Source organism: Mus caroli, chromosome 9 (assembly GCF_900094665.2).
Source record: "Mus caroli chromosome 9, CAROLI_EIJ_v1.1, whole genome shotgun sequence".
Taxonomy (NCBI): domain Eukaryota; kingdom Metazoa; phylum Chordata; class Mammalia; order Rodentia; family Muridae; genus Mus; species Mus caroli.
In genome coordinates this window covers 102944530-102955256 of record NC_034578.1, presented here as the reverse complement: position 1 = coordinate 102955256, position 10727 = coordinate 102944530, and the positions used below count along the sequence as shown (strand labels likewise).

The following is a 10727-nucleotide window of genomic DNA, read 5'->3' as shown; positions in this document are numbered from 1 at the left end:
AACCCTGTCTCGAAAAACCAAAAAAAAAAAAAGTGTGCACCTCTACTTAGCACCTTGAGTCTTGAATCCTTTTATGCCCTGAAGGGTAAGAGCCATGATTCTGTTTTAGCCTTTCTGGCAGAAGCCTGCCTGCTGCCAGGGCTCCTTTGCACATGTGGCTACTCCAGAGCCCCTCCCCACCTCTCCTCTCAGCCCACCTTCCTTACAGCGTTCATGTCACACTCAGTAACTTCAAATTGCGACTTCCCTGTTGTGCCTCTTCCTCCCCTAACCTCCAGTCTGAGGGAAACAGACTGGACCAGAGGGATGCTGGGAAGCGGCCAGGGGTGGAAAGGCAGGCTTTCCTACAAGGCTTGTCATGACTGTTAACTCAATGGCATCCTCAGTGTAGAGGTGCAGTGCAGTGTGCTGGCTGAATGTGGCTGCTGTGTGGGCTGCGAGCAGTGGCACCGCATGCTCGTGCCTCCTGACCCCCAGATCTCATGTGTGCGGGGCTCATCCTTCCGTGGGAGGTTCCAGGGGGTTCTGCTGCGTTGTCAGAGCAGCCCCCGTGGCTAGGCTGTGCAGAAACCATGGGGCTTGTTCCTCCTTATCACCGGCCTGGGTACAGAAGGACCCATTCCTCTGTGTGTGTGATCTCAGGCTGTCCCTGCCTTTGTGCTTAGCACTGGGACTTACAAGGACATGGACAACTGCTGGCTTGAATTGGGCACTGAGGAGGTTTGGAGTTCCTGAAAACCAAAGGAAAACTGCTCTGGGCAGGCCTTGGGCCTGGCACATTCCCATGAGGGGTACATTTCACAGATGGGGACACTGAGGCCTGGGATTCGGGCACCTCGCCTCCTGTCTGTCACTGCAATTCAGGACAGATATCCATTGTTCAGGCTCTTGAAACCATAGCTAAAGGAGTCTTTTTGAAAAGCTGTTAGGAAGAAGGGTGTACCAATGACCTGCCTGTTTGGCACCTCCTGGCGATTGATTTACAGGTGGTAAGACCTACAACCTGAGGAAGCAGGGCATGCAGGGCTGATTTGTTGGGCACCTGGTGGAAGGTGGGGCCACAGTCTTGGGTGGAAGTGTTGCAGGATCCTTCAAAAACCCCACCTCCTTGTCCTCCCCCTCCACCCCCCCTCCCCCAGTGTGAGACTGTGCTGAGCCTCCTTGGAGGGCTTAAGGGGGTCAAAGAAAGGCACCTGGAGGAAGGAAGAGAGGCCTGGGGTGGGGCCTAGAGGGCCTTTGTCTGGCTGGGCCCTCCCCCCTCCTTTCTTCCCTCCTGTTTCCATTGTTCCTGTGAATTCAGACTCTGGAGCTGGCTGGGGGCTTCCCAGGGCGGAGGTTGTGGCTGAGGGTCTTGGCACCTCCCCCAGCCACCCCTAGCTGGGAAGGCTGCTTTGCTGAAACAAAACATTCCCCATGCTGCCCAGCCCCCCATCTCCTCTGCTTTGTCTCTGGCCGCTGGGCTCCCCCTGGTGGTAGCTGAGCCTAAGACCCTGGGCTATGGGGCAAGGAGGTGACAGACAGGATCCAGAATGGTAGGGGTCACAGGGCAGTGAGGGTGTGGTACCACTCTCGTAGTTGGGTTACCTGTGGGGTGGGCATCTCAAGGCTCAATCCCATCTCCACTGTGCCCCACTGGGATGATGGCAGCGTGGGCGGGCCTGGTGCTGTGGCTTGGAGCTGGGCTTCTGCCCAAGCCTACCCTGTGGTCCCAGCTGCTCACGAGAATCTCTGCCCTCGGGGCTGCCACGTCAGCTGCCTCTCCTTAGCCCGTGAATTCCACCGGAGCCCACCAGCTCAGGAGCTGCCTCAGGGGAGGCCTTTTCCCAGCGTTGGAGTTGTGGGGTCAGTGGGCCACACCAGCTGGGAGGTTTCTATGCAGAAGTCCCTGGTGTGTGTGTGTGTGTGTGTGTGTGTGTGTGTGTGTGTGTGTTTGTGTGTTTGTGTGCGCGCGCGTGTAAGAAAAGCGACAGGCTCAGAGCACAGTGCCGGTGGCAGGAGACAGCTCTCACCCTTGTCCCGGGTGGATGGCGCTCCGCCTTCCCCGCCCTGTATTGGCCTGTTACCCCTGCGCTCTCGAGTCTTCAGAAGCCGTACTTGAAATGAGATGACTGTGGTACCCGACTCTGGGCCTTTCTGTTAGTGACCAGTGACTGACCAGAGCAGCTGGCCATTGTGCACACTGTAGGAAGTGAGGTTTGGAGAAATCTCTACTCTTCCACCAAATAGGAAAATAGTGGCAACTGACTTCCTTCTGGTAAGGGTCTCACTGTGTAGCCAACCTTGCCCTCTGGGTGTCAGGACTGTAGACATGCGCCACCATGCCCAGACACTATCTTCTTTAAAATATATTTTTTATTTAATTCTTGGATAATTTCATACAATGTATTTTTTTAATTATTACTTTTAAGTGTATGTGTGTTTGCCTACATGTATGTCTGTGTAGTACATGCTTGCCTGATACCTCAGAGGCCAGAAGAGGGCGTCAGAGCTCCTGCAGTTGTGGTTACAGATAGTTGGGAGCTGCCTTGCGAATGTGGGGAGTCAACCCAGGATCTCTGGAAGAGCAGCCAGTACTCTTAACTGCTGAGCCAACTCCAGCCACAGTAACAACTGTTATCTGCACACTAGCCTTGGGTGAGGTGCCTTGAGAGGAGCTTTGGTTCCAGTTCTCACCCCTCTCCTGTTAGAAGATGCAGTGTTCTATTTTACAGACGAGATACCAGAGACCTGCAAGGGCTGAAGCTAATGGAAATCTCAGGAAGGATCAGTGTGGGCAGCAGGGTTGTACCAGAGAGATCTAGATTCCCCTCCCCATGACCCTGGGGAGGGAGAAGATCCAAAAGTAAAAGGTAGACCAGCTGCCTGCTTGAAGAAACTGAGGCCAGAAAGGACTAGAGTAGGTCACAGCCTCTCCGCAGGTCATACCTAAGCGTGAGGTAGGAGGTGGCGGGCCCAAGATGGACAAATAGCAGTCTTACGTACATGCTGGGGCCTACATGAACATCAAGTATTTGAACTTACAGGCCCAACTGTGGTGAGGCTTTTTGGGTCTTGTCAGGCAGCAAGGTGGTACTGTCTTCCCCTCAGTCTGTTCCCTCCACAGGAACAGCTTCGTGCTGCATGTAGAAGCAGATGATCTAGGCAGAGGAGCCTCTGAGATCACTGCCCTCCTGCAGTGGGCCCAGCAGCTGTACTCAGGACAAAAGCTACAGAGGTGTTTTCTTTGGTGGGAAGAGGTGTAGCCTAGTGGGAATGTCAAGGCCAACTCCAGGGACCCTCTGTGGATCCCCACTGGCCTCATCCAGCTGGGGATGGAGCAGCTGGTGGGGACAAGCGAGGCTGACTCCTACTTCTCTCTGTTCAGCTGGCTTCCCTGCTGGCTCCTCTGCCTCAGTCTGAGGAAGCTCTCCCTGAGGTAGGCACAGGGCTGGCAGGGAAGGATCCTGACTGACTACAAGCACCCTCTAGCCCAGATGGTAGGAGTGATGCACCGTAATGGAGAAAGGGCATTTGGGGGCGTAAGAAAGATGTGGCTCCAGGGCTTCTGAAACCCCGAGTCTGCTGCAGCCTACCTGAGCTCCATGGTCTTCACCACGCACCTTTCACTGGGCGTCCCGCTTCAGACTTCCCCAGCTCTGTCCTGATGTCTCTTTACTTCCTGCTTGGTTGCCAACCACACCCTGGTCCTGCCTCTCGCTACTTCCTGCCTGAGTCACAGCTGCTGCAACGACAAAGGAGCCTCCTTAAGTCCCAGGGATGGAAACCCCATTGCTTTGCTTTGTCTACCTGTCAGACGGGGCTGTTTGCAGTGACCCCTGCTAGGTAGGGAGAATGCTCTAACTCAGAATCTGAGAGGCCCGAGAAAGGGAAACTGAGGCATCAGGGAAGTGTGGGAGCAGGCCTTCAGCTGACTGCCCGAGAAAGGGAAACTGAGGCATTAGGGAAGTGTGGGAGCAGGTCTTCAGCTGGCTGAGGCAAGAAGTATGTGACCCTGGTTCCTGGCTTGGCTTGCTCAGGTGTGGCCCTCTTGGTGTCTGCCAGCTTTGCTAGGGAAATGAAATGCAAAGCAAGTTCGTGCCATCGTTCCTGGCACTGGGCAGGGTCACAGGTAGCCCACAGCACCTCTGAAGAGAGTGGTCAAAGGATTAGATGCCCTTTTTACCCACAGTGACCAATAGAGAAACCAATATTTCCCATAGCCAGGAATTCCAAAGTCATGTAAGGGGACACCCTTCATTTGAGCTTTCCTGTGCCCTGGACATCTGCTGCTTCCACCCTTCCCACCTGTCCTTGAGTCTGGTCAATGGGGTCACATCATTAGCCTCTGTTCCCTGAATCAGGCCTCAGTCCTGACTGAGACTGGTTCTTTCTCTGCTCCAAGATGAGTCTCCCTTCTTCTGCTCTGTGGAAGCAAGTAGGAAGGCTAGCTAGGGCCATCGTGCCCTTCCTTCTCTAGGTAGATACTGAGGCCCTGCGGGCCTAGTACTCAGTGATTGGGCACTGTGGGCAGGGTTTATAGACCTTCTGAGCACCCCTCTGGGCTTGTAGGATGTGACGGAGCCTCATTCCACTGCTGTGCACAGCCCCACTTGGTGGATTGATCATAGCCAGAGAGGACACTGTCCCACAGAAGCCTGCCCAAGCTTCAGGGTTTGTCCCATAATAGTTCTCACACCATCTTGGGAAGCAGGCTTAGGACAGTCAGGTACTTAGTAATTTTAGGCACCTGCCAGCATTTGTAAGGACTCAGACCTTCCCCTCAGAGCAGCTGCTGGATTGGGGATAGATCCAGACCTACTCATGTGGATCACAACTTTGCCTCAGTTTCCCCAATGAGATATGGGTTTGGGAAGGGGAAACTGAAACTTGATGAGATCTGTCAGCCTATCCTGTCTTCACTTGTTTGGTGCTTGCTGCCTCTTGGTCACCTCAGAGACTGGTCTTTAGGGTGGATTGTGTAGAGCAAGGTGCCCGACTCTCAGTTAGGACTAATTATATTACAGCATGTGCCTCCTCGGTTTGCTGTGTAGATAAAAGTACTTAGTAAGCCAGGCAGTGGTGACCTACACTTTTAATCCCAGCACTCAGGAGACAGAGACAGGCGGATCTCAGTGAGTATGAGGCTAGCCTGGTCTACAGAGTGAGTTCTAGGACAGCCAGGGCTACACAAAGAAACCTTGTCTCAGACAACAACAATAAAAGGCACCTAGTAAATACAGTAGCATTCTGTAGGTGTGGTAGAACACTGAACTGGTGTGTGTGAACCCCTGGGGTTCAGTTGGACCCCAGCACCACATAACAAAACTAGGCATGGCTTGGCTGGAGAGATGGCTCAGCAGTAAAGCCTGCTTCTTGCTTTCAGATGACCTGAGTTCAGTTCTCAGCACCCACATCAAGTGGCCTCTGTAGGTACCTGCATGCATGTGCACATAACACACACACACACACACACACACGTATACACATAATTAAAAATACAAAAATAAAATTTTTAAATTAAAAAAAAAAACTGGACATGGGGGCTGGTAAGATAGCTTAGCCAGTGAAAGTCTCACTACCAAGCTGGATAACTTGAATTTGATCCCTGAGACCCACATGGTGGGAGGCAAGAACTAACTGCTGCAGGTGAATGCACGCATGCTGACGAGCATGTACACACACTGACGAGCATGCATGTGTACACACATTTTTTAAATGTGGGGGCTGGAGAGATGGCTCAGCGGTTAAGAGCACTGCTCTTCCAGAGGTCCTGAGTTCAAATCCCAGCAACCACTTAGTAGCTCACAACCATCTGCAATGGGATCCGATGTTCTCTTCTGGTGTGTCTGAAGAGAGCAACAGTATACTCACATACATTAAGTAAATAAATCTTTTTTTTTTTATAAAGATTTATTTATTTATTATATGTAAGTACACTGTAGCTGTCTTCAGACACTCCAGAAGAGGGCACCAGATCTCGTTACGGATGGTTGTGAGCCACCATGTGGTTGCTGGGATTTGAACTCTGGACCTTCGGAAGAGCAGTCGGGTGCTCTTACCCACTGAGCCATCTCACCAGCCCATAAATCTTTTAAAAAGTGTTGTTTTTTGTTGTTGTTTTGGTTTTGGTTTCCTTCTAGAGGATCCAGATTTGGTCCCCAGCGCCCGTTTTGGTGGCTCCCGTAACCACTTTTAGCTCCAGCTTCAGAGGAACTGACACCTTTTCTCAGTCTCTGGGCAGGACCTGCACGGACATAAATGCTTATACACATAACTTAAAGGGAAGCTGGAGCAGTGACTCCTCAGCTACGAGCACTGGCTGCTCTTCCCAAGGACCCACGTTCAGTTCTAGTGCCCACATGGAACTGTGGCTCACGACCGTCTGTAACTCTATTCCAAGAAATCTAACAGCCTTTACTGTCTCTGTGGTCATCAGCCACACATGTGATGTAGGCATAAAAGTTTAGATGTATGAGTGTTTGGCTGTATGTGTATATATGCACCATGTGTGTAGGTGCCCACAGAGGCCAGAAGAAGGCATCAAATCCCCCAGAACTGTGTTTACACACAGTTGTGATCTATCATGGGTGCTGAGAGCCAAACCTAGGCCTCCTGGGAGAGCAGTACATGCTCTTAGCCTCTGAGTCACCTCTCTAGTCCAAAATAAAATCTTTTAAAACCTGTAACCAAACGGCTAGGTATACTGGTGGGTGCCTGCAAACCTAACACCTGGGAGGCAGAGGCAGGTGTACCTGGGAGTTTGAAGCCAGCCTGAACTACATATCGAGTTCTAGGCCAACCAGGGCTACATAGCAGACCCTGCCTTAAAATTATAAGAATGGGGCCGGGCGTGGTGGCACACACCTTTAATCCCAGCACTCGGGAGGCAGAGGCAGGTGGATTTCTGAGTTTGAGTCCAGCCTGGTCTACAGAGTGAGTTCCAGGACAGCCAGGGCTACACAGAGAAACCCTGTCTTGAAAAACCAAAAAAAAAAAAAAAACCAAAAAGAAGGAAGGAAGGAAGGAAGAAAGCCAGCTAGCCTTGAAGGGAATGAGTTGTGGCATCCTAAATCAAAGCCTGNAATGAAAAAAATTTGCCATGTTGATAAACAGTTGTAATTCCAGGCGGGAAGTTGAGAAATTTAAGGTCATCTTTGACTGCATTACAAATTTGAAGCCAACCTGGTCTACATGAAACCCTGGCACACAGTGGGTGCTTGTCACAACTTTGCCATCATCATTATTGATGGTGTTTTTGTTAATACGTTAGCCCTATTATATGATCCAGATAGAAGGACAGAGTTCCCAAGTTCAACCCACACATAGGTCAGTCCTGTGAACAGAACACAGGGCAGGGTTTCCCAGGAAAGAGGACAGGATGAACAGGTAGCGAGAAGCAGGCAGTACCTGGAAGGTACAGGAGTGAAGCTGGTGAGGGGACAGGCAGAGGCTGGGATGGAGGCTGGGCTCATTTTGACATTATGGTGTCATCTTGAATGCGGGCTGCATGATCCTGCTCCAAGAATGTTCGCTTCTGAACTTCAGTGCCTTCTGTAAAGTGAGATCAGAAAAGACTGGTTTAATGGAGTTGCTGTGGCAAACACAGAAGAGACCAACAAACCTCAGAACCAGTCACAGAGAAATGAGGACAGGGGCTCTGCCAGCCTAGAGAGGCTTGAGTCAGAGCTTGTGTGTGTGTTTGTTTCTATTTTCCATCTGTTTAGGACAGAGCTGGTCCAGAAAGCAGAGGGCCAGGTCTTGGGCCATGTCCAAAGGACAGGAATGTGACTCTGGTCCTTGTAGGTTTCTTAGCAGCTAAATCTCAGAGTTTGGGAAAAGGAGCGTTTCCTGCCCTTTGGCAGTGTGCAGGGTACCTTCCAGCCAGCCCTGCCTTGCTTTTTTTTTTTAAAGATTTATGTATTATTATATGTAAGTACACTGTAGCTGACTTCAGACACACCAGAAGAGGGCATCAGATCTCATGGGTGGTTGTGAGCCATCATGTGGTTGCTGGAATTTGAACTCAAGACCTTCGGAAGAGCACTTACCCGCCGAGCCATCTTGCCAGCCCGCCCCCCCCCCTCCCGCCTTGCTCTTGCACAGGGTGGCAAGCCTGTGTTTGTGAGAGTAGAGAACGTGGACCTAAGACTTTGGCTAACTCCCTGAACTCATACAGGACAGAGATGGGGGCATGGCAGGATCCTTGACAGACAGTGGAGCTTAGGGAAGCAGAGGCCTGCATGGAGCCTGCCAAGGAGCAGAGGGTATAGGTTTCCTTAGTCACTGTGGCCCCTGTAAGTCACCGTCTGTCTCACTGTGCCACCAATGTGTAAAAGGTAGGAAGTACCTTCAGTGCTCATGGCAGTAGGCTGTTTGCATACGGAGCCCACTGGGCTTGTCCTCCTCCTCCTCATCTCTCCCCTCTGTTCCAGGTGCTGGAGAATCAGGGAAGAGCACCATCGTCAAGCAGATGAAGTAAGTGGTATGCGGAAGTCACCAAAGTTTTACCATCACCTTCCTCTGGGCCTGTCTCGTCTCCCCTGCTTGGTCTCCACCTGTCCCAGAGGGCCCCATTGCTACTTATATCAATATGACTCTGTAGGTCAGGGGCTGTTCCCCCTCTTTGGAGCAGTCCCCGGCAGTTCCCGGGTAGCTGTGGGATTTCTTGTGGCTGGTGGACCATAACTCATGACCTCTGTTTTATCAGGATCATCCATGAAGATGGCTACTCAGAAGAGGAGTGCCGGCAGTACCGTGCCGTGGTCTACAGCAACACCATCCAGTCTATCATGGCCATCGTGAAGGCCATGGGCAACCTGCAGATTGACTTTGCTGACCCCCAGCGTGCGGTGCGTGCCCTTCCTCCACCCCTTCCTCTCTGCCTGGCTCCCAGAAGCCTTCAGGGCACGTCTTGTCCTAGGGAGCCTGAGAGTACCAGCCTGGGCCCTGTTCTAGAATATTCCCTGCCCTCTAACCGTCAGGAGGGCGTTTGTTTCTTTACCTGTCTGTCTGTCTGACCTCCCGTTTCTGTGCTCAGGATGATGCCAGGCAGCTGTTCGCCCTGTCCTGTGCTGCAGAGGAGCAAGGAATGCTTCCTGAAGACCTGTCCGGTGTCATCCGGAGGCTCTGGGCTGACCACGGTGTGCAAGCCTGCTTTGGCCGCTCACGAGAATACCAGCTCAATGACTCAGCCGCTTAGTGAGTACCGCAAGGGACTGGGCACGGCAGGCGCTCCCAGGGTAGAAGCTGATGACTGCCCACCGAGGCTTTGGGAGTGGAGTGGGTTGGGTGGAAACTCTGGGATAGCATGCTGTCGGAAGGCCTGGAGAAACGACAGCCACGGTGGCTTTCAGGCTCCTTTAGCCTTATCTGTCTTCACACATGATCGTTCTGAAGAATGTTTGCAGCCACCTGCTCTGTGCAAAGTGTCAGGGACACAGTGATGAGTGCAAAAAACAGGTCCTTAAGCAATGACAGCTGAAGGTGTCAGTAGGAAATCAAGAGTGGGAGGGGTTTGAGGCCGGGGCATGACATATGTTAAACTCCAGGCTGTCACTGAGGATACAGGAGTTCAGGCCTGTTGCTCAGAGCCCCACAGAGAAGGAAGAGGCTGTCTCTGAGGTGACGGATGTGAGCACAAGCTGGAGCCTGGACTTTGCTTCTGACCTTTTCTGGATCTGAGCCAAGCCCAGGACTCAGCTGGAGAATCGGAGTGACCCAGGAATTTCAGAGGCACAGCAGGCTTGGATCCTTTAGGCCAGAACACAATTCTGAATTCCCCTGCATTCCAGCAGTGTGTCTGTCTGTCAGGCCTGGGCAGGGTGCTCAACTCCCCCTCCCTGCTTCTGCTTCACTTAGCCAGCCCTACCCCTCCAGGTCCCTATTGCCCATCAGATCTTGAGCCTGCTCAGCAGGGCTAGACCTCACAGGAGTTAGGTAGATCTGCCTAGTTAGGAATCCCAAGTCCTGCTTCAGTCACGTGACCAGGCTTCTTCTGTCCTCTCTAACTTCCCTTGTGTCATTCCTACCCTCGGGGAGTTTAGGGATCATAGCCAAATCTGTGGAGGCCTCCGTGCTTCAGCACTGCCCCACCCCAAAATCACGGGCTTAGCCACCAGCTGAGCTTGTGGATTACAGAAGCAGGGAGGGGGTGAGCCCTGTCAACTTACTAGTTGACAACCAAAACTACTTCGTTGTCCCCAGTACTCAAGGAGGGAAGGATGGCGCCATGTCCTGCCCCCTCTCCACTTCCTCTGCTTTCCTTTTTCTTTATTCCCCACGTTCTTCCTATTGCACACCTGCCTCTGCTCTAGGAATTGGGGTGGTCACCACAGGGCCTGCTCAGCCAGAGTGCTTTTTGCCTCCACAGGCTCATCTTCAGGAGGAGTATAGGGCGATACTCTAAGCCACAGGCTAGACCCCAGGAGAGCAGAGGCTCCTAGGGTGAGCCCACCTGCTGAGAGGATAGAAATTGGTGTGGAACTCACCTTGAGGTTTTAGGCTAGGGGCTCCGTCCACAGGGGATGGAGCCTGGTACGCAGGTCACAGCAAGTGCGTCATGGTCCCCCGTGGCCCTTCCTGTTATTCTGTTCTATCCCTGCTTCTCTGAGATCATTTCCCTTTGGCCTGGTTTGGCTGCCTGCTGGCCCCAGCACCCCTGCCCCAAGAACAAAAGACCAATAGAAGGCAGCCACTTCAAGACCTGGACCCAGCCTGAAGGCATAGCGGGGATATCGAGGCAGACACTG

The 10727-nt window shown here is 52.4% G+C and overlaps 1 protein-coding gene across 2 annotated transcripts in view; it reads left to right on the top strand.

Moving 5' to 3' along the window:
• The window catches only part of Gnai2 (G protein subunit alpha i2), a 21732-nt gene that overhangs the window by 7010 nt on the left and 3995 nt on the right, over positions 1-10727 (top strand). For both annotated transcript variants that reach the window (XM_021172474.2, XM_029481316.1), the window contains exons 2-4: positions 8412-8454; positions 8687-8828; positions 9017-9177. In XM_021172474.2, coding sequence (XP_021028133.1) covers positions 8412-8454; positions 8687-8828; positions 9017-9177 — 346 coding nt within the window. The remainder of the gene's footprint in view (positions 1-8411; positions 8455-8686; positions 8829-9016; positions 9178-10727) is intronic.